Source organism: Pagrus major, chromosome 16 (genome assembly GCF_040436345.1).
Source record: "Pagrus major chromosome 16, Pma_NU_1.0".
NCBI lineage: Eukaryota > Metazoa > Chordata > Actinopteri > Spariformes > Sparidae > Pagrus > Pagrus major.
Window position 1 is genome coordinate 29,039,722 of NC_133230.1, and position 24,955 is coordinate 29,064,676.

General features: G+C 39.6%; 1 protein-coding gene across 3 annotated transcripts in view; it reads left to right on the forward strand.

Moving 5' to 3' along the window:
- The window catches only part of sntg2 (syntrophin, gamma 2), a 95,193-nt gene that overhangs the window by 32,526 nt on the left and 37,712 nt on the right, over window positions 1–24,955 (forward strand). For 2 of the 3 annotated variants that reach the window (XM_073482894.1, XM_073482896.1), the window contains exons 5-9: window positions 897–940; window positions 2,211–2,252; window positions 3,326–3,413; window positions 4,895–4,983; window positions 17,802–17,926. In XM_073482894.1, the coding sequence (XP_073338995.1) occupies window positions 897–940; window positions 2,211–2,252; window positions 3,326–3,413; window positions 4,895–4,983; window positions 17,802–17,926 (388 nt within the window). Of the gene's footprint in view, window positions 1–896; window positions 941–2,210; window positions 2,253–2,331; window positions 2,364–3,325; window positions 3,414–4,894; window positions 4,984–17,801; window positions 17,927–24,955 lie in introns of all 3 variants that reach the window. The other variant, XM_073482895.1, reaches the window with a different exon arrangement.

The window sequence follows — 24,955 nt, forward strand, 5'->3', positions numbered from 1 at the left end:
ACATGATCAATGAAGACAGGTGAGCAGTAAAATAATTGGTCTAGATAACCACATGACAGACTATGCAGGTAGGTAAATTGTCACATGATCAGTATAAGCACTTTGGTAGTCGCATAACTAGGGAGTCAAAATAGAAAGCGCAAACATGTCCAGCAGAAAAAAAAAAAAGCAATATACAAACATTAAGCAACATAATAGAAAAATATACATACACAAGAATCTTCAAACTTCTAAATATTGCAATACACTCAGAAAATCATCAATTAGTCATTTCTCAAATGCCTAAAATACCTTTTTCTTTTACCTTTTATATCTTGGTGTTTTAAAGATCTGCTCCAAAGCCATATTTTTGACCAAATACCTTGATATTTATATTGTGACAATATTGTAGGGATATTGGTACTTGACAAAATATTAGCGCCTTGAGACTTTTTGATAAATAATCATCAGTAATGTGGATATAATGACTAAGTGGGTAAGTATTTGTAAGTTCAGAAAATGACATCCCTTTACTGTAATGCAGCTCTCACTATCCTGTTGGATAATCTGAGCATATTGTGACTCAATCGTTTCCCTGCAATCCCTCTTAATACCATTTTTGCATACAAGAGAATCATGTCTTCATAACCCGGGGACATTAAGAGCCCTTTTCACAGAGCTTTACAAATCTTTTCGCAACAGAGCATTGTTTCCTCCTGCGCCGCTGCAAATGAGCTGATTAATTTAAATTGTGATGCTTTTCCTGTGTTCTTTCTCTTAGCTGTAGGATGTTGCCAGAGATAACTCAGACAGAAACACTTATTGCTATTTCCACCACATTACCATGTATGAAATGAGCAATTATTTTATTATTATGTTTTCATTCATCTGTGACACTTGACATTTGACACCTGCAGCCGATCAGACGGGGAAGCTGTTCATCGGGGACGCTGTGTTGCAGGTTTGTACATCAGATCATGACTTATTTGCTTCGAGGTTGATTTGGGTCACTGCTGAGTAGACGCTTATTGCATCTTAATTTTAATCCGCTTCTGCTCTGATGTAGTGTAATTTCATTCAGAAGAATAGGAAAAGAGTATTTCAGTTTGAATTGCATGACTTTAATCAAATGAGACTTTCAATGTCCTATGCTCTTTTTAAGAGATAAAATTATGGTAAAATATTGTTTTTTATTGAATCATAACACAATTTAAATTTAACTAAAGAAACATCTCATTGTCAGATTCTGTGTAAGATTGATCATAAAGTCACCAACAAAAATTAACAAATAGTCTCTTGTTAATTCAAAGTATTCAGTAAGTAAATAAGTATATTCATTTAATCTTTTAAAAAGTTCATTAAGATCTGTCTGGCAGGTTTATTGGACGTTCTTTTTTTTATCTAGAATGTTAAGTAGGTTCATTGGACAATGACACAATATTATCATTCTTATTGGAAGTGATTATGAATTACATTATGAATTGAATTGCTATTGCTTCCACTGTTTCACATTTATTTGCAATGACTTATTTATATTGTCACACTGCAGGATATTACATGTATTTACATACTTTAAGCTATGGCAAGAAACGCAGAAAAACAAGGGTGGGTTTAAAAACTAGTTGCTTTAGGCTACAGACATGGACAGATTATGAGGCTATTGGAACCTGGACCTTTTTGTGGTGGCTTTGTGTCTGTTTTTGGTTGTGTTGCGTTTCTCTGTGGTTGTTTTTCTGTCTTTTCGTGGTTATTTCGCATCTCTTTCTGGTTGTTTTTATGTCTCTTCATGGTTGCTTTGCTTCTCTTTGTGGTTGTTTTGCATTTCTTGGTGGTTGTTTGTGTTTGTCTTTGTGACTGTTTTGCATTTGTTGTGGTTGTTTGCATTTCTCTGTGGCTGTTTGGGTCTCTTTGTGGTTGTTTTTTACATTTCTTTGTGGTTGTTGTTTTGCTTTGCTTTGTGGTTATTTTGCATCTCTTTGCAGTTGCATTGTGTATCTTTTTTGCCTGCACCCATTTGGCCCATTTATTAACCCATCCATGACACAAACAAGTCAATTACACATCACCTTTTAATCCTATGAGGGGTAGCAGGGGTTGCCAATCATATTCCAGGGGGGGCCTACAGCACCCCTCTGGCCCTGCTCCTGCAGCAAATGAGCATAGAATTGCTAAAAACGTTCTGTAATTTACTTTATACTTTGCTTTTCCACTCTCTCTGTTGGTTTCTTTAGGTCAATGGCATAAATGTAGAGCCTTGTACTCATGAGGAAGTTGTGAGTATATTTGTAATTAATTGTTTAAAAAGCCAATACCCTGCTCCATCTGTCCACTGCTTTGCCATCCTTCTCCCAGGTTTAACACCAACTCCAAGAGGCTTTCAACATGTGGGTACACTTCATCACTATGAGTTGTGTTGTCATTTTGGCAGGAGGCTGTTTTTTTTTCTTGGATAACACTGACAAATTGGAAAGATTGAAAAGGAGCAGATTGGTACCAAAAGCTGCATTGTAATTGAGAGTGCCAATATTGATATTTCAGCGTTTTTATACAATTTAGCATCCCTCCTTGTTAAATATTGTATCTGCTACCAAAACCCATCTCCCCCCCTCCCCTCACTCACACACCCTCTTCCCATGTCTGTCATCTCTCTCTCCTTGTGAGGCCCCAAACAGCTGTTCACAATATTCACCTCCAGAGCGTCAAAACACATAATGAGCTGTTTCTCTTAAGAACAAAATGCTTTTAATGGCAGGCTGTCACACTCACAGCAGCACTGACAGATGCTCAGGCAAAAGTAACAAGGCCTACTACACAGTGTTGGAGAAGATAGAGAGGGATCCGATAACAGATATGCATTTAGGGCATGTTGAAGTGACCTTGCATGTCAAACTAGTCTCAGCTGCTGCTTTATTTTCTCTCTTTTCCAAGATGCATGGGAGATGGACAGTTTCCATATTTATCATTTAAAGCTAACCTACTTGAATGCCTTTTTGACACTATGACTCAACATCATTGAGGACATATTTTATATCACTTAGACATCACATAATCAGAAATTACAGTAATTACTTTGCTGCCGCCTGTCATGAGGGAAAAGTAGGCCATCATGTTTTGCCTTCCATGATTTAAGTGGAGTGACTTCTGTCAGGCTTTAACTCATGATTACTTATTCTTCATTCATCTCCTGTTATGTTTTGTTTGCTCAGTTCGTGTACAGCTTGACATGAATGTGGCTTGTTTCATTTATGTGAGATTAAATTTTATCTCGCTGCACCGCTCACAATCTCTGTCTCTTGCTATCTATCTCAATCTCAGTCTCTTTCTTTCCCTGTCTCACTCCTGTCAGGTTCACCTCTTGCGCACTGCAGGAGATGAGGTCACCATCACCGTTCGCTACCTGCGAGAAGTCCCATCATTCCTAAAACTGCCTCTAGGTAAGAGTATTGTAGTTTTGATGCCATGCAAGCTCACAAAATTCTTCATTTCATCGAGCCGTTTTGGCAATAAAGGAATTGTCTTTTTGCACACTTTGAAATAAATGCTCATCTATTGAACTGCTTTAAAGCGTCAAAGTAATACATTGTCATGCTCAGTAGCCTGAGGCAAGCATTAATGTCAGAAACACCCCGCGCTGCAATCCCCTGCTCTGTAGTTACCTTCAGCAGCTTGAAGAGATGAAATCACAAACGCTAAAATCAGCCATGTGGAGCTGGTAAAGGTGATGATAGCGAGCGAGAAAATTAGAAACTTGAAGCAGCCTAAAGACAAAAAGTAAATTGTAAAATCTGGAAAGTTTAGCAATTTTATGGAGCACTCTTTTAAAGTAAGTGGGACTACTTTGTCTTTTTTATATGAATTCAGTGTTTCTCCTATATACAAATATCAGCAGCGGTGCACTGAGGAGAGGAGAGGAAGAGGAAAGGAATATATATATATATATATATATATATATATATATATATATATATATATATATAATTTACAGTCTGTATGCTAAACTAACTGGTCCTTGGCTCCAGCTTATATCCAGTGGACAACTATGAGATAGGGGATTTATCTTCTCATGTCACTCTCAGCAAGAAGGCAAATATGCCTTTTCCATAAAATGTTAAACTTTTACTATAAAAGTAACTTAACACAACCAACACAAATGTGAGAGCTAATGAGGAGGCATCAAATAGGCACTTGTCATTACATTGTCTGTGGCTTGTGTGTTAAAGACAAACACCCAGACTATTACGCCATAAATAAATGTTTGTGTATGAATTAGCTGTAAGCAGAAAGTGAATAAACACCACATAATAATAATTTCTCACCTAATTATGAAGAGCACACAGATGTAGAAAAAGTAATTAAATAAATGAATGAATGAATATTTAAAGTTAAGTTGATGAAAGACCACATTCCCACAAATTCAAACTGAAAGCGGTGAGAAATCTAGCCTTCATATTGTCTGTGGAAGTTAACATTCAGAAGAGGACATCTGTGCAGAGATGATCAGGTTTTTCTGGAGGGCGTTTGGCCGATGAATCTGGTATTTTCGCCTGAGAATGAAAAGCTTCAAGTTGTATTCTCTCTAAGCCATTCTTTGTTTTTACCATGGCACAAAGCAGCAAAGGCCCGGAGCCGCTTACTGAGCGTGACCGAATCAGAAAGCAGGTCCTTTAACGCCAAGCTAATATCATATCAAAGAGCAGCATTTGTCTCTTTTGGATGCAGTCCACGACCTCACTAAAGTGAACTGCACAGCTTAATGGCAGGGTAGCGGAATAAAACCTTCAGATTTAGCACTGTGAACTGAGCCAGGTGGGGTTCAGGTGAAAGGAATGAAATCATAATGGAAACTAAATGTTGAACAGCGATTCTTCAGAAGCCTTTTTGTAGAGAATCTGAATTATTCTCTTTCCTTCCTCAGGTTCTCCTGGGCCATCCGCTGATCAAAGGCGAGTGTCCTCTCCACTCTTTGACAGTGGCTTACATTTAATTCGAAACGGAAACGACACAGTAAGAAAGATCTATTGATATCTCATGTATAATGTTGATATTGTGTTTGATTTGTTTTCTAATCAGTACCTATATCCTTTTAGTTTTTACAAGTAAGTGATGCTTTCAAATGTATTTATTTTTCCTTTTGAATATTCATTCAAATAAGTCTTACACAACTCTGCATACATAGACAAAGTTGGTTCTAAAACACAGGTGGCAGTACAAAGACAAAGATATACATATGTTCATGTTCACCCTAAATTATCCCATTAGAAATATGTTCACTCAACGGTAGACCATCTTCCTAAATAAATGTCCCTCCAGAGTTGCAGTCTTGATGTTATGCTTTCCATAAAGTTCACATCATTCATTAATTCGAGTCTCTAGGTCCATGGTCCAGGATAGGTGGGTGAGGTTTAAGGTAGTTTTCCCAGCTTAGAATCAACTGGTTTGGTTTAAATAAATAATAAAGTCTTTTCAGATTCTGAATTTCTCCCCTTTTTTACTTTCTCCCAATAAATTTTGTAATTTTGTCCCAAGACAGTCCCAAAATATGTGTTAAGGGTCTCCTATGAAGCCACATCCTCTCCAATGGAGGGGCTTAGATTTATAATCACAATTAAATGTAATGTGATTTCAACAGACATTTAACAGTATCTAGCAAAGATAAAAACAAATATTACAATGTGGAGTATTTAGATCCTTTATCTAAGTGACTCATTCACTTCTAAAAATACTGCCTTCTAAATAATGTGTTACTAAAGTTTCTTCACATCCCAGTTTACTGGTTAAATAAATATGCTTTAGTATCTGTAGTCTCAGTAGCTCCATCTCTTTGTGTTAACAGCGTGTTTTGTCAGCATAAAGAATTAAGTGTGCACATGATTATTGCTACACTGTCACTTACAAGGAAACCAGTGTATTTTACACATTGAAGTGTGTTTACAGGTCTTGGGCAGTACTGCATATGTGAAAAAGTAGTATAAAGCCTGTTGTGGCTCCAGAAGAAGCTGTATGTATTCTGATAAATTGCCACCTATGACGTCAATCAGTGGCGAAGTTGCATTGTGGGTTATGTAGGCACCAGGTTGATAAAAGGAAGAAGAAAAAAGATGATATCTCTGGTTCTGCTGTATCGATTTTAATCATTTGTTTGTAAACTGTCTATAAGGAGTCCAACAGTGTTAGAGCAGAGCAATGCTAGACCAGTGGACTATTTTTCAAAACCTGGTGCCTACACTACCCACAATGCAACTTAGCCACTGAGTGACATCACAGGAGGTAGTTTATTAGATTATAAGCAGCTTCCTCTGGAGCCACAAAAGGCTTTATACTACTTTTTTTTCTTTTAACATATGCACTAGTACTCCCCAGGACCTGTAAACACGCATCTTGGTGTCTTGTTCACTTGTTGTGCCGGACCGTCATGGTGAAGAGGGAGCTGAAGGCAAAGCTTTCGATTTACCAGTTGATTTACGTTCCAACCCTCACCTATGGTCATGAGCTTTGGTTAGTGACCGAAAGAATGAGCTCGCAGATACAAGCGGCTAAAATGAGTTTCCTCCAGCCTTAGAGATGGGGTGAGGCGCTCGGAATAGAGCCACTACTCTTTCTTGTCGAAAAGAGCCTGCTGAGGTGGTTTGAGCATCTGATCAGGATGCCTCCTGGTCACCTCCCTTTGGAGTTTTAGTGATGGAAGTCATTTCCACATGACATCAGCTGCAATAATTTTTTTAAAAGTTAAATAGCTGGATCTGTAGACGTGCGTCAGCCTAGCCTAGCTTTTGTATGTTTACTGCACTGCTTATTAATCCTCTTATCATAAATGTACTTAATGGCCATAAAGATATGTTACAAGACAACACAAATACTGATCTATGAGTATATTCACTAAGTTTCGCAGATTCAGGTGAAATGGCAGCTTTTCCATCTGGCTCTATTAACTAAGAGTTGTTAGCAGCGTTATTTGTACATCAGCCAAGGTTGCATCGTCATCATAATTTGAAAGTGTTTTATCTGCATCACACATAGAAGTAGACAAGCACAAGACAAATGTGCCAGATTGTTCCAGACATTACAGTTAGTGCGATTGTTTGTGAGGAAATAATGACAAAAATAAATGATGAAAAGCTCATTAGGCTCATAAGACCCCTTTGCTCAGTAAGAATTGAGTGAAGTGATGCTAGACATTTTAACTTGTCAAAGCAGAAAAATCACAGGTGTCACCAAAAACGGTAATGATGGCTCCATTCTATTAGGTATCTAAGTGAGCATGCAGAATGGCAGAGCCCAGGAATTGGCTCATTTAAATTGAATGTAGCAATCCATTGCTTTTCCTGCTTTGACAAGTCAAAATGTCTGCTATGAAAAGGGTCTACTAGGGGAAATTTGTTGAACGGTAAGGGTTCACATAATGACATAAACAATAAAGCACATACCTAGTGTAAAATGGACATTTATACCAAGTACAAATGTGCCAGCTATGCAAGGAATGCAGCAAATGTGCTTAATTGCTATTAGGAACATAAAGGAGACATGGAGTCTTAAGTCCTCCAAACAGGTGCCCCAAAACCTGAGGGCCATATCTCAAACTATCTCTGGAGTGAATGGCCCTGGCAAAGCTCGGCCTGACTCGTCCCTGAGATCTTACTGGCAAACACTTCTAAGTCCATTCTTTTTTGACAAATATAGGTTTCCAAACCAAGCAGGAAGGTTAAAATGGATTCACTGAAACTTCTGTAAGAGAGTCATCATCTCACTAGAGACGTTAAGAGTTTTTCTTACAAAAAAGTCTTCATCAGAGCTGTGATCAAGGCTACTAAGCCAAAACATTAGCATGTTGGTTGACATGGCCAAAATATATTCTCCTAATATAGCCTACTCTGATTTTGCATCGAACACAGATCATGTAACTGGTTAAAACAATTTTTTAAGAGAAAAATCATCCAACATATTTCTTACATTATAAATGATTAACCGATAATTGATTGTTAAGGCATCCGACTATCAATTAAAGAAATTGCTTAAAATGTTCAACCCTATTATCTACCTTCACCCGATGAATTAATTATAGAAGAAAAAAAAACACATCAGAATAATTTAAGCAAATTAAACATGCTATATGATGACCCTTGACCCCATACATCACTGGACATACAACTGTCTACAGTAGCTCTGTAAACAATGTAATATAATTGTTTTTTCATTGAGAAATACGAATAATCAATTGATTACATTTTCAAGTAAGAGATGTAAGTAAGATGTGTAAGGCCTTTAAGGACAGAAAACATGGCCAATTCTTAATGTTCATTGATGGCAATGTATAAACACAGCTTTAGGTCACGGAAATATTTGCCTACTGTAAGTAGTCAGCAGTCCTCTCATTCATTAAATATTAGTTATTTATTTGTGGTTTATAAGTGAAGAAAGTTTTTGTGACATACACACACCTGCGTTGATATCTGCAGCAGAATCAGATAAATACGAGCAGTTCACATTAAACCTCACTGCATTAGTTTTGTATTGGAGTATTGGTGGGCAGCAGCAGGGGCAAAAATACAAGCAATAAGTGTATTCTTTAGCAATCGTGGCTCTCTATTTAAAAAAACCCCACTTGATTTATACTATATTGAACTCCACAAAAACTGATGAATGAGTGAATGTGAGTGAATGAATTCCACCGTGTTTATTATTTTTCATCTCATGTCTACAGCCACATGATCAGTGTGTGATCTCTGCACACAGTTGCAATGAAGCAACACAAATGTTGTTTGATAAAACCACACAATGGCTCAATCAGTGGCTGTGCTTTCAAGGATCAAAAGGTAGAACAAACTGTAAAATAATTCATTTTGTTCTGTGTTATCCCTCAAGGCTGTTATTTGCTCCTTGAGCTTGCTTCAGGATAGTGATGACTGCTGAGATTACAGTGTATGCTGCTGGGGTGATAGGTGGGAGTGTTCTCACTGTAGCTGCAGCTGATTCCACAGAGGAATTTTCCACAGTCAGTCTTACCAAAGTACAATGTGATCCAGACAGCCCATCGTCTGCATCACCAGGGCAAATTTGGCGCTAGTTCTAAAAGCACATGGTAAATTTTCCTAAATTGCTGTGTCCATTCTAGAAGAATGGCTCAGTTAACTTTCATAATGACAAATACATATCTATGAGTGCATAGGTACAACTGCTCATGATCATGCTGCAGAAGTATTAAGTAAATTAGTCTTGGTGTAGCAGTAGAGGTCCTCTACTGTGAATGAAGAGGAGTGGCAAATGTTTAATTCTTTTCCCCAAAGCCAATATATCACAGTTTTAATGGTAAGGCTGGAGAAAATTGCATATTAATATGGTCATCTATAATGAAAGATTAGCCGTGAGACTGCATCTTTTGCTTGTCATTTCACATGAATTATTCAGAGAAAGTGTGAGGGATAGCAGGTGGCCAGTTTAACCTTTTATTGATAATCTAGGTTTAAAGTGATGCCATTTAAATCCCTAGCAGGAGCTGGAAAAGGCAGAACATCCCTGTGCACGGGGTCTTTGCATGGTCTGCATTTCTTTCAGTTCTTAGTATGTGTACTTTACTTACTTTAAAATAGACCCTGACAAATGCCTACCTATGCAAAAAAAGATATGACTCATTGTGACATAATGGGTGAGCTGGTTCAAGCAGGGATTTTTACATTTAATTCTGTAGTTGAAGACTAGGCATCTGACAAACACAATTAGCCAAGCCATTTCCTCATCCCAGAAATAACATTTAAGCAGTGAAAAACAAGTAGCAAGAGCTTGCCTCCAGTTAGTTTCTGCTCACGTCAAATGAGATTATTCTTCCCTCGCAAGTAGGGACTATTATATGAGTGGTTGTTTTTGTTCTTAGAGTAATTGCTTGTAGTGTTTTTTTTACTCCTCAGTGCAGTCAAGTCATGAATGCACTTTAATGTTCAGAGTGTAATGATAGAAAGCCCCCAGACAGATTTGCAGGAAAGTAGGGCAACCCATAACTTTTTTCCCCAAAAGAAAAAAATGACATTGCATGCCATTAAGCAACCCTGCATCATATGAAATGGTCTGTAATCGAAAGGGTCATTCAGCGTGAGCTTGAGCGAGTGTTGGAATAGTAAATGACCACAGATGCACCACACAACCCCTACACATTCAGTACAGTAAAATACATGAACTAGGTGTATCGTATTTCCTTCTATTGCTGTTGACTCTCACTTTCAACCAAAAGGTTGTAATTTTCTTATGTGAAAATTTTGCTCAGAAAAGGTTTGAGCTGTTTTTTTACTAGTATGTCATCCAAATAAGAATTTAGTAGACACATTTAAAGCTGCATGCATCAATATTTTTCTACAAAAAACTGTAACTGAAAAGAGTCAGTCTTCCAAAAGGCTAAAGCTTTTAGCAAGCTAGTCACACAAAAATGTTTTTGTTTTTTGTTTTTTTACCAAAAACTAACCACAGCCATGGTCATTGTTTATGTTCATTTTAATAATATTAGGTGTTTTCTTACATGTGAGTGAGACATGAGATAGTTGGATATGGTTGGGGATTACAGTGATGTGCTCAGCTCACAGTACACAGCCACTGAACCTGTTGTTTAGCAGCTTGCTAACTCAGTAGCACTAAGCACACAGCCCCTGACCCAAAGAAGGAGTGAGCAGCAGTGGCAGCGACACTGTCCTTCAGCCGCTAACTGGGAAACAAAAAGCAACAGCCCTGAGCCAAAGAAAAAAACAGGGAAGAGCTAGCTAGCTAGTTTTGGCTATCCCTCACTGCTATTATCAGTGTTGTTTCAAACCACATTAGGCCGCTTTTTCCAGTGAAAAAGCCCTGTAAAACACCACTGAACATGGCACAGCTTGCAAGATTATTAGCGACTAGCTTGTGAACATAGTGGTGTATACTTATAAAGAACCAGGTATTTTTTTATTCAGTAGTTGGAGACCAAAACGGAGCTAAATGTAGAGTGAATATTGGACTTGAATTGTCAGGTGGTCAGAAACACATCTCCACATGGATGTTAATGTTGATCCATATCTGCTTAATGTGTAAACTGGCTACGTTTGTTATCACAAAGTGTAAGTGATAATGTGAATGTTGCCCGAAAAAACAAAACATCAGTTAATACTGCTTTTATAATCTTCCATTCATTGTTTGCTGTGTCAGAAAGTCACACTTTCTGGTTACATATTATCTGAGAAGACTTGTCTGTAATTAAAAACATTTTTTGTTTACTTACTTGTCAGCTCACAAAGAGAAGGCTGTAAAGTATCTCTAGCAGCTGATGTTGAAATGTTTCTTTTGATGCAGATATTGTGCACAGCTGAATGTAAGACCTCCTGTGTAGCAAATAATTTGATTTTACATTAATGTTGCATGATACCTTCCAGGCACAAGGCTGTGTTTGGGGATGTTTTTTGTTTGTTTGTTTTTACCAACATGACCTTGATGATGTTCACAGCAACCACTTGCGGAAAGGAGCAAAACACCATGAGACATTTTAACATTTTTAAACAGCAACAATATGAGCCCTGGAAGTGAAGGCCAGATGTTGAGATGAGATTTTCCGCACATTTCAGTTAAATACGATATTTTTGTAAAGATTCTAAACCATCAGCAGTAAACACTTTCCTCAAGACTGAGGAAGGACTTCTTTCTAAACTCACCATTTTTTCATTAACGCTCAGCGGTCACACAGGGAGAAATGTTAGAGAGAGTAAGAGACAGCAATTTATCCACTGACAGCAGACCCAATAAAGCCAAATGCAGTGCAGCCACAAGGGGCACAGTGGGGTGAGGTGCATGAAGCTTCCTTTTCCTTGACAGAAAAGACATTGCTTTTCTGGGGTTCATATCACTCTCTATACCTGTGCATTAAACTGCTGGATGGCAGCTGAATTCACTTGGGTTTGTTGAAACTCATCCTGGAAATGTAGGAAAAAGTTAAAATGAGTGAGACAAGTTGATACAACAACAACAACAACAAAAAAGGACTCGTACTAGGCTGCACGGCAGAAATGAACACCACCCTTACTTTTACCTCATGCAGTAATGGGGTAATGTTACAGCATGTAGCGAAATGACAGTGCGACAGTGTAATTTGATCATTCTTACATGTGTCACCTAGCAATTGCCTGTACTAGATAAACACCCAGAACTTGCCTGCAGTCAGAATCTGAATAATAATTTACCTAATGGCTGTCCCAACCCAGCACAGTCAACATGAGTGATTGATATTAATACTAATGCCCTTGGAACAGAGTGCGAATTATACAATGACAATTGGGGGGGTCAACATTTTCTCCAGGGTGTAAAGGGAACCCAGTGCAGCACAGGAGCATGCTTCAGTTAACAGAAGTCTTACAATCCTTACAGTATCTTGCTTGTTCAACTAAATGTCTGCAGTCTGTAGCTGATGATAAACCAAATTTTACACCATTTTACAGTTCATGGGGCACATAATGTACCACACAAACAACTTTTGCAGTCCGGTTAGGTCAACGACCTGCAAGTGGCCCTAACAACTCTGAAACTCAGAGCTCACATGTGTCCTTAAGGACTTTGTAAGGTGCTCCCACACAGAGTTTAAAAGCCTGCCTCCCCTCCAGTTAGTTGGAACTGAAGAAGCCTCTTGGATGAGAGGTGAAAACGTCTTCAAGAAACTGAAACATGTCCAGTTGCCTACGATACAGCACTTAGAATGTCAACACCATCATGAACCATCATTGAACCATCATATTTTTTTTTCTTGACTTTTTTGCTCTCCAAGCACTAAGCACCTTCCTCCACTCACTGATTAGAATGCACTAAGCTTTGTCTCCTGTAGGCTCTCCTGACAATGTCAGTGTACCCTGGACCATTTACTTCCCTGATTAATTTACATACCGCAAAATAATTACAGCTGTTGTCAAAAGTTTACATACACTTGTAGAACATGTATCATGGCAGTCTTGAGTTCCAACTTTTTCTACAACTCTCATGGATGGAAAGAGTGGAACACATACTACATTGTTACAAAAAACATTCATGAAGTTGGTTAAAATTTGAATTTATTCTAATTCTAATATTTGGTTTAACGTCCTTTGGGCATTTTCACCTCAGTTAGGTGCTTTTGATAGCCATCCACAAGTTTCTGATAGTACGCTGGCTGAATTTTTGACAGAGATGGTGGAGTTCACTAAATTTGTTAGCTTCTTGGCAGGGACTCTTGATGTGTTTGGGATCATTGTCAGGTTGGAAAGTCCAACTGCAGCCAAGACCCAATTTTCTGGCTGATGATTTAAGGTTTTCCTGAAGAATTTGGAGATAATCCTCCTTCTTCATTATTCCATTTATTTTCTTTTTAGCACCAGATCCACTGGCAGCAAAACAGCCCCACAGCATAATGCTACCACCACCATGGCTCAGTCGAACTTTAAGGTGCCATGTCTGGAGCAAGGGCTTCTTTCTGCCATGGCAGCTTCTCATCCCATGGTAATACAAAACATACTTGACTGTGGACCGGCACCTGTCTTCCAGCAGCTTCTAATTCATTGCAGACTTGCTTTTTGGTGGTTTTTGGTTGACTTTTGACCATCCTAACCAATTTCTTTCAGTAGCAGTTGATAGTTTGCATTTTCTTCCTGATCATGGCAGTGACACAACTGTGCCATGCACTTTATACTTACAAACAATTGTTTGCACAGTTGATCTTGGGACCTGTAACCTGCTTTGAAATAGTTCAAGTGACTTTTCTGACGTGTTCAAATCAATAATTTGCTCTTTCAGATCAATGCTGACCAAGCCCAATTAAAATGGGCCCATAAAAAGTCATCAGCTGTTATCAGTCAAAATCACTGAGAAGAGGAGGCCATGCTACAAAGCAAATTTGATTGACACAACTTTCTATAGTCACCAAAATTGATCGTTCAAGTTGTTGTATGTATATTTTTGACCCAGCAGATTTGGTCATATTTTCAGAAGACCTATAATAGATTCATTATTGACCCTAAACTTCATAAATGTTTTTTTGTGACAAAGATTGTGTTCCACTCATTCTATCACAGAAAAATGAGAGTTGTAGAAATCACTGGAACTCAAGACTGTCATGATATACATGTTCTTTACAAGTGTATGCAAACTTTTGACTATGATTGTATGCTTTGCTCATGTTACCTCTCAAGTATCCCTGAAGGAGTGTTTGACAGAACAAGACTGTGGCTTCAGCTACTGTTTTCCAGCTTCTCGTTGGAGGCAGGTGCTTTGTCAGTGTAATCCACTCTGACAGCCTAGTAGTTTGCTACTTCCTACTACCTCACAACCTCTCCGCAGAGCTCCACTTAAGTTAACTAAAACATTTTGTTCTTGGTTGACATAAATGGAGCAAGGAATGAAGTGTTGTAATTACTGTTGTGGAGCTGACAGGAGGTCTGCATGTGACTTGTTGTAGCTCAGCAAAGATGTGCAACTGACTTTGCAAAGGTAGGCAGTTTTTCTCCACTGTTTACTCTTGACTACACTCCACCCAGAGGCTATTTTAATGCTCTGGTAATATGTTCAGTCATTTTTAACTCAGGAGAAGGCAGGTGATTTGGTTCTTTTGTGATGAATGCACACCTACCTGTGTTGTGTTTATAATGAGACAGAGGCTCCATCAGATTGTTTTCTGTTGTTTGCAGAAGTTTTGGGATTTTGTGCCCACGGATAATCTTTAGCTGCAGGAATGATCACTGTTTGATGTTGCTAAAGTTTCACTCATTTAATCCCTACGCTTGTAACTCATTAGATAATGTGCAATGCATCTGTTCTTCATTAAATACTGTGTGATTTGCATTTAAATGTGGTACTCTTCCAGCTATCAGAGCTTTTGTCAACACATTGTGCTTCAGGACCTTTAGAATGAAGGCTTTTTGATGAACTTGCTATCAGTCTCAGAATGGCTTCACTAAACTTTTAAATTCTGAAACTTTTGACAGTCTGGTGTTTTTCTCTGTGATGCAACCGTTTTGACTTATATACCAATAGTAATAAAAATTGGTTTAATCATTGCTTGAGTATAAATATGCTTGCACTTTTTCTAAGACTCCATTTAGACTCCATTCTAGTTCAACCTCACAGATGAACTGTTCCATCTGCTAGGAAGCTGTCTTTTCTGCATCATCAATAAATCTCTCAGTTCCCTCAGTTGTGAGCTGGAGCTGGGAGCTGCACGAGCTCTGGAAATTGCGAGGAGACACAAAAATTAGTCAGAAGGAAGAGCAACATTTCACAAGAGCAAAAAGTCACAAAAGGTAGCACTAGCGATATAACCATATATACCACAGCGACAAGTGGAAACAATCTGTCAGCGAGTGGAGAGAAGACCAGGGTCTTTTAGCTGGCGCTGATAATTAGATGAGCTGCAGGTGTATGAGAGGCAGGAGCTCCAGCCATCAAGGGAAGCCATGGCCAGCCTCTGCAGAGCACCTCTGAGAACATAAAAACAAAATACAAGCACAAAGCACAGAAAAAGCCACACACAAAGTCCAAATTATGACATTCAGAACTTAACACTACTGAAATTGCACTGACCAGGGTAGCAAATGACTTACTGACTGTCATGAATTCTGATCTTACATCTTTGCTACTATTAAAAGATTTAAGTGTTGCATTTGACACTATGACCATGACAACCTCCTAGAATGTCTTGAGAGCTTAATCCCTCTTTTGGGGCTGGTGCTTGCCTGCTTCTGCTCATATCTGAGTAGCAAAACACAAAGTTTTGTATACAATAATAATGTATTTTTTTGCTGTAAGGTTAAACATGGTAAATGATTCAATATTACATATCTGGGAGTGGCAAAAGTATGTGAACCTTTGCTTTCAGTATCTGGTGTGACCCCCTTGTGCAGCAATAACTGCAACTAAACATTTCCGGTAACTGTTGGTTAGTCCTGCACATCGGCTTGGAGGAATTTTAGCCCATTCCTCTGTACAGAAAAGCTTCAACTCTGGGATGTTGGTGGGTTTCCTCACATGAACTGCTCGCTTCAGATCCGTCCACAACATTTCGATTGGATTAAGGTCAAGACTATGGCTTGGCCATTCCAAAACATTAATTTTCTTCTTCTTTAACCGTTCTTTGATAGAACGACTCATGTGCTTAGGCTCGTGGTCCTGCTGCATGACCCATATTCTCTTGAGATTCAGCGCACGGACAGATGTCCTGACATTTTCCTTTAGAATTTGCTGGTATAATTCAGAATTCATTGTTCCATCAATGATGGCAAGCCGTCCTGGCCCAGATGCAGCAAAACAGGCCCAAACCATGATACTACCACCACCATGTTTTTACAGATGGGATAAGGTTCTTATGCTGGAATGCAGTGTTTTCCTTTCTCCAAACATAACGCTTCTCATTTAAACCAAAAAGTTATATTTTGGTCTCATCCGTCCACAAAGCATTTTTCCAATAGCCTTCTGGCTTGTCCAAGTGATCTTTAGCAAACTCCAGACGGGCAGCAATGTTCTTTTTGGAGAGCAGTGGCTTTCTCCTTGCAACCCTGCCATGCACACCATTGTCGTTCAGTGTTCTTGTGACGGTGGACTCATGAACATTAATATTCGCCAATGTGAGAGAGACCTTTAGTTGCTTAGAAGTTACCCTGGGGTCCTTTGTGACCTTGACAGCGATTATACGTCTTGCTCTTGGAGTGATCTTTGTTGGTCGACCACTCCTGGGGAGGGTAACAATGGTCTTGAATTTCCTCCATTTGTACACAATCTGACTGCGGATTGGTTGCGTCCAAACTCTTTAGAGATGGTTTTGTAACCTTTTCCGGCCTGATGAGCATCAACAACTCTTTTTCTGAGGTCCTCAGAAATCTCCCTTGTCCGTACCATAATACACTTTCACAAACATGTTGTGAAGATCAGACTTTGATAGATCCCTGTTCTTTAAATAGAACAGGGCGCCCGCTGATTGTCTGATTGTCATCCCATTGAATGAAAACACCTGACTCTAATTCACCTTGAATCCTCTCTTTATCTATTTGTAGGACTTGTGTGAACATCTGATGATGTTTTAGGTCATATTTATGCAGAAATATAGAAAATTCTAAAGGGTTCACAATCTTTCCAACACCACTGTATAGTTGAAGTTGACACCTGGTACCAGTTAAGGTAACTGCAATCTTGTTCAACACATGTGTAGGTACCCGTATACACTAAGAATTATGACTGGGAAAACAAAACTTAGGCACTTTTGCTTTAAATACTCTAAGTACATTCTTCTGATTACACTTGTTTACATGCACTTTTATCTCAGTTCTATTTTCAACACAGGAGGTTTAAAACAGTGTCGCAGTGTGAGACAGTGTTTACAAGCACATTGTGGCCTTGTAGACAGGTTTCCCACCCCCCATCTTCTGTCAGTCTGTTTTTATCCACATTGGGTCAATTTTCTCAGTTAAGTTTGGTTCAAAAACCTCTTGATTATGGTTAGGAAAAGATTATATGTAGGCTTTCCCGGGTTAGGGTTAGGGTTGGGGTTAGGTTAAAGGTCATTTAATATAACATTTTTTATGTGGACAAATTAATAAATAAAAAAAAAAAAAACGCCGCTACAGGGCTTTTAGAAGGGTGCAGAATAAAGGTATCACTGAAATGAAATAAATCAGGCATATTGACCATCTTAAATATCTACAATAAAACTATGTTCAATTTAATGCAGAGCTGACTCATATCTAAAGGACATTGAGGAGAATCATTGTTCATGTAAAGGGTGCTAGTGTTGCATCCAGATCACATTCTCAATGATCGAAAAGGACTCTGGGAGCAGGATGCTCATTGCATTGTTCATGTATTCCACGCAGGCTCCATCACCCCCCTTGCCCTCAGCTAATGAACCAAAGTATGAGAAGCGCTGGCTGGATGCTGTCTCCCTGCCCCTGTTGATGGCCAGAGTGTCTAGATACAAAGCTGGCACAGATAAATTAAGGTAAGAGTTATCCAGCATGATATAATTCACCTCTAAGTTGCACAGTTCACTGGGCACAGTTGTTGGCTTGGCAAGCACTTTTCATTTAGGCAAGAAGACATTAATGCCAATATCTATGCACAGGCATAAATGGCTTAGAAGGTCACCACAGCTATGGGGCTCCGGCTCAGGAGGTGTGACTGTGAGAACTCTGGTCGAAGTTGTAAATGCATTCGATTATTATTATTATTATGTCCTTTTTGTATTGGTTTTTCATGTGTACAGTATTTTCACACTTCTTTGTCTTTGGAAGGTTATTCAGTTTTTTAGTTTCAAACTGTGAGACAAAACGCTGCTGGGGGTTTATTCTTTAATAGAAATTGCACAAAGTCATAGTTTACAGATCCCGTAGAGAATGCTTATACACAAGGCTGAATAACATTCAGTAATACCGTTATTTATTTTTCCTTCACTGTATCAAATATTTTTCAGGGTTCCGATTGTTAAACAGATTATGACTTATGTTTGTTTTCTATCATTTTCCACAGTAATCTGCTTTTAATGTTTTTATAGAAGTAGTAATAAACATAATGGCTGATAACTCACTCCTGTATATGTTTGTACACTAAATACAGATATTAATTGAATAGTTGTTGTTATCAAAGTTTGACAAGCAAAAAATGCTAACACCTTTACATAATTAGCAGGTTTTATCATATTTTATACTTTGCCAATTTTCCTTGTTTAAAGGTGCAATATGTAAGATTTTTTTGTTTAAAGGTGCAATAAAGCTTTCACACATTTCTTTCAAGACTGACATTGACTTTCCTCCATGTCAGGTCAAGTGCATGCTATCATTAAAGACATAACATAACATAACATAACATAACATAACATAACATAATGGCTCGAAGACAGTTGATTGAATTGATTGACTTACCCAAATGGAATCCGAACTATCCTGTCTAATATCGGAACTCCATTCTATGGAGAGCCTCCTGGATGATGTCCTTCAGCAGCATACTTTACTCCTCTCCAGGCTAGGTGTGCTGCCTCAGGATGTTCCCTCCAGCGCTGAGAGTCCGGAAAATAGTGACACTCCCGGTCAATCTGTTGTCCATCCTCTCTCCTGGGCATCCGCTGTGAGAAAGGGGAGAAGGGTTTCTCTTCCTCTGTTCTCACCAGATGGGGATGATGACCCTGTCCTGGTCTAAAACTTCTTTGCTCCACTTGAGGAGCTAACAGAGCTAGCTGTTCAATGCTCGAGGGCTGCCCCGGAGCAGCCTGCCCCGGTCTGCTCCAACATGACGAGAAAACATAAAATTTTCCCCACGCCCCTGGAATCCCATGGAAAACATCGGGGACAACTTTCCCCACCTGCTGTATCCAACTCTGGGGGCACTCTTCTTAACCCCCAGCAATCGACTCACCTGCTCAACGGAGCACTAGACATTACTTTGGCTAGAGGTGACATCAGCTCCAGTGGCGCTGTCCCTCCGTCTTCACACCCAGGTGAATCTACTCTGCTGTCCCTGATGATGCCTTTACTAATGTGGCTAATAACAGTCCGCTACATCTTTCATCCAAACTCACCATCTACAATGGGGGCTGTAGGAACAGGCAGCATGACGTCACGGACAAACAATCAGTCAAACTCCACAATCAACTAGCATCTCTGGCAATCACAATTCAAAGCCTGGGCAGAACCTGCATCTTTTCTGGCCCCATTCCCTCTGTTTCTAAAATCCCCGAACATTTCAGCAGTCTTTTAAGTCTACATGAATGGCTAAAACGTTTTGCACTACTACTGGGCAGGGTTTTATTAGCCACTTTGACTGGTTTTGGACCAGACATGACCTGTACAAAATGGATGGCCTACACCCCAACATAAAGTTTGTTAAACAACTACCTAAAAACGTTTAGTTTCAGCGTATTGCTTTTAATTCTGACTGATATCCACCTCACTATAACCCCACTCCAGAAACCACTCCTGTCCTTAATGTTGAGCAGTCTTTCATATGCCAAGATTTTATAATGACTTACGAATGAGATTCTTTATTCATCACTGAGTCCTGGTGAAGCCCTGGTTACTCCATCCCACTAACTGAGGCATGCCCCTCTAACTACTCCTGTTTTAATCAACCTAGGCTGTCAGGCCGCGGAGGTGGGCTAGCTATCATTTTTAATACCATGTACAAATGTTCTCCTATGTCTCTTAAAACTTTTTCTTCCTTTGACTCTCTAGGTTTTCTTTTAAATGTCTAGCATCCTGTATTGTTTTTTTTTATTCTATAGTCCTGTTGAATAGTTTGCTGTGGTGGTATACCGGTGTATACCAGTAAACTGGTGAACCGACAGGCACAGAGTGGATCTGAGCCGGTGAGTGGACCCAGAGCAAGTGAAACTGCATCATTTTATACAGTATCAACAAAGAAGACAAGTGGCAGGTTCAATGGAGTATGAAGGGCAAACATTTAACATAGTGGTGATCAAACCGGGTCTAGACGTCCTTTGATTAACAAGTTGGTGTTACGCAAATGTGTATCTCCAAGGTTTAGCAGACAGACAGGAATCACCATTTACACCTGGAGATAAAAAGGGCTCTTCCCAGACGTCACTCCAAATGTGTATTTTCTTCCTCAGAAGTAACTTCATAGTGAGGAGGGAGGACGTTGTACTCGAAAGCCTTCCCCCAGAGGGCAAACCTGAGGAACCGCCTGTGTTCTGGATTGATGGGAATATGAAAGTAGGCATCGTGAATGACCACTGTCGTGAACCAATCGCCTGTCCTTATGGCTTGAAACAGAGGACCCAACGTGAGCATTTGAAAGGGAAGCACCTTGAGGTATCCGTTCAGCCACCTCAAGTCCAGAATTGAACCCTCCAAGGCACGGGACAAGGAAGTTGCCAGTTTTGCAGTAACCAAACTGCAGGGTACTGATCACCCACGTGCAAGAGGTGCACTGACGCCAAGCACTGAGGTGGATGGTTGAGAAAGATGTCTGACAAATCCTGGTATACCGACAGGGGGGCCTGCCTCTGGCTCCTAGGATCTTGGTCAAGGAGCAGAGGCTCTTGGCAGAGAAGGCGGTGGAGGAAGCCTGCCAGCTGCTGCTGCCCGAGAGAGCAGGGCCTCAAAAGAAAAATCACCAGACTCGGGGCAGTCCTACCCATCAGAGAGTCAGTGTCAATCTCAATCTCATCTTCCTCATTATAAACATCCACCTGCCCGAAGGGGCCACAGCCAGAGCTAGTCTTATCAAGACTGCTTGATGCAGCAATGGATACAGCATCAGGAGGAGGCACATCTACCCTCTGCAAAGCAGGGAAAACACAATGTGTCTCTCACCAAACAATCTGGAGAGTTAAATAAAAGAAACACATACAGCAGTTTAACAGTAAATACAAAGATGCAAATTATGCAAGTTATTAAAATTCCAGCAGCACAGTTCATATGCGGACAACATTGCTGTGTCAGAATCATTGAAGAGAAAAGGCAAACCTTAGAATCAATGGTTGACATGGGTGCAATAACACTCCAGATGACTAGAGATGCGGCCGCCCAAAACCTGACTACTGTCAGTCAACAGCAAAAAATAGCTGAGCAGAAGCTGCATTCCAGTACTACGGAGCACTGCAATATGGGATTACAGAAAGCATACACAACATACTTACTTCCAACTCAGTATGCTTTGATTACAATCTGCACAGGACGAGCACAATTTTCAGCTTTCTGCAAACAAAACGGATAAACTCACAGAGCGCCAAGGAGGGGTCAAGTGTAAGACAGCCCGACAATAGGCAATCAACAGTGAAGAATGAGAAAGGTAAAACAGAGAACAAACTGATATGAAATCTCCCTGAACTGGTATAAGTGTGTGTGATTAATTTTGTATAATGCTCCTGATCTGAAGGTTATAGTCACAGGGTTACAGGTTCACTGAAATGAAATAAAACTACAGCCCATTTCAGCTTGGATTTGTAGTCTCCAGCTCTGGATATGTGATCTATTCATGGGGCGTGTGTCAGATTGCACTAAAAAACAAAACTTCTTTCATGTTTCTCTTTTATGCAAATTAGCGATGTGTTCGACAGTGAAAGAGTCATTTTAAGCAGCAGAGTAGGTTACAGATGGAGACTTTTTTACAGTATTTTGGCTGACTCTGATACTCAGGCAGGATATTTTTCAACATCTAAAGAAATCCGGCGGAGCTGCAGCTGAGTTAGTGTTAGAGGACATGGTCGACAGCGACTGTCTAGAGCTGCCGTCAGAAAACAGCAGCTAGTAAAGCCTTTGCTCATATTGCCTCCGATGCCAACCGAATGTGAATTTTACCGTGGGCAGTTTTTGTTTGATACTGTCTTCTAAAACCACCCTGAGGCAGCACATGTGCATTGTATTAATGTTTTACTCCTGGCTTGCGTAGAGGTGTGCCAGAGACCTTCTTCAGGCATTAAAGTGATTTCCTGTTTCCCGAGAAATAAAATGGCAAAAACAGAGAAAAAAAATCATTTGTAATTTATAGAATATACTTAACATACTTGGTTTACCTTCTCAAGACATATGCAACAGAAGTTTGTGCATGCCCCGGATGAGGATGAGGATGCCAGAGCTGAACAACAGACAGCCTTTCTTTAGTAGGTGGAGAGGTCATGTCAAGAGTACAACACGAAGAGGGCGAATCCACAGACAAAATAATCTGTCTCAGCTTTATAGAGTAACTTTGAAAACAGCAAATGACTTGCTTTAACAAATTTCATTTGTTCATACAAAGGATAACTTTTAAAAATCATTTCCATGAGGCTTTTCTTCTCAGCAGACAGATCACAGGAAATAAACTCGGCATATAATATTCCTCATACTTGCAACTTTAGGGACGTTCGGGCTGAATGTTAATTAAGTGCTGTTCTTTTGATCATTACTTTTAATCATTAGTAATACCACAAAATAATACACTTAAGTCGTCAGATTGGGAACCCATAGGTTAATGCTTGAAATTACCAATAATTTGACTATAACTGTAATGAGGCCTTTCTTTTTTAAGATAATTTAAGTACCTTTTTTATGGATATTTGTACATTTACCTAATATACACTTTATCTTCATGTGACTGCAGAACCACATCCTTAAAGTCCTGATATTCACAACTCATCATACCTGTATGTTCCAGGTGTAATACAAATATTCTAAAGGCTGCTGTTCCTTCCTGGTAGTGGTAAATAAAGGACACTGTTGAGTTCAATCCCTGGATTACCGTGTATACTTTCTGATCGAGGAAGATCCAGCTGGTGCACTATTCCACTAGCTACTAAAAGCTTCCTGTGCTTTACACTCTGAACGAGATGCAGACTCTGCAGATCGACTTGTTATTGTGTCTGGAAGATAATACAATGTGTTAGTGATCCTTACTAGTACATATACTCCAAGTTGAGATGACAAGTAGTTTTTCCCAAAGTTTTTCTCTTCATTATGGTTACGACCCCCTTCAGGAGGTACACCAAAAGAGGTCTAACCTAAACAACCAAGTCAAGTTGCAGTTTAAAAGAGATTAATTTATTAAATGAACAGCAACCCAAACAAAGGGGAAAAACCTCCCAAAATAATCAAACCAACTCCAGCCTCCAGCCTCCCAGACCAACCTACCAGGGCCGTCAGAGCTGGAGACTAACCCTCTACCCTAACACAAAGAAACAACTAAACCTAACTGAAACAAAACCACGAAAACTAGACTACCGCACCCATCAGATAAACATAAACAAAAAATAATACCAAAGCCAGCCTCCAGGCTGATTGACTGCGTCTCTGGATGGAGGTGGAATGGAGAGAGAGAGCCAGAGCTTAGTGCCATACCCCCTCTTATTGTTTCATAATCAGCCAGACCGCTTTCACCTGGAAAGGCAGGAGGCCAAGCATCAGCCACAGTTGCACGTCCTGCCCCGGAAGAGGGGGAGCATGTAACAATTACACAATTTAATTCCTCTCCACGAGCGGAATTGGGCAATTGTTTGCGTTTTAAAAAGGAGTAGTAAAATAAGGGCACGTGGATAGCTAACAGTGAAAAAAGCAGATGAGGCCTCATTTCCTTCTATTGCACAGATTTTTCTTGGCAAGTGTGAGGTCTCAGACCAGCTCCTTGGTCTGTCAGTGAGGTACTCTCAAGCTTTTATTTAAGCTGTCAAAACAGATACATTTGAAAGGGAAGGAAACTTGCAAATTAAAATGGGTTTTGTCTACCTCACTATTTGTTTTTGGTTGGTTTCTTTTATAAAGGCATGCAGTCATTTGCATTCAGTATTAGCTAGAAATCAATCAATTAAAATAATGTGATACTCAGCTAAGCTTTGATGATCCAGTCCCATGTTTTTAATTCAGCTGTGTGTTACTTTTTTAATCACTGTCACGGATTCAGAGCTGAACTCAAATGAATGCATTTCTTGGTGGGAAATCAAAAGCATGTTTCTGAAGTTAATTATGCTGAAAACGAAATGCCCCAAAGCCTGTCTGTTTGCCTGCCTCACTAATCAGCAGACCAGCCACATTTTCCCTCTCATTGCCATTCACACTATAACTAACAGCTGGATTGCTCTGAAAAACAGTTTCCCCCATCTATTCTTCATGTCTCATCTTGCATGTTGACTGGGTGATATGTCTCTGGTCCTTCTCAATGGATTTATTACTGCCTAGTCAGCAGGCAAGGCACAGTAGTTGTGCTGCAGATGTATGAAAGAATCTCCCTCTGCTGTCTCACAGTGAGGATTTTAGCCCTGCTCACTGAAGGTGGAAGGGCTTCATCAGCTTCCTGACAAGGTTGTGCTGTCCTGACATTGATCTGCCAGCTGTTTGTTACTTTGATGAATCTCTTGCCTTCATTTGTTGCACTTTCATCCCTTCTTGCATTTCCCCCATTACGGCACACTCTCAAAGGCTTTGCATTAATTGAAAGAGATCTAACCGCTACACTGTAGATTCTGCTTCTTATATCATTCATCAGTTGCTCACTTTATCTCTGCAGTGCTCACTGAAAGAGAGATGTTTTGGCGTTTTTTAAA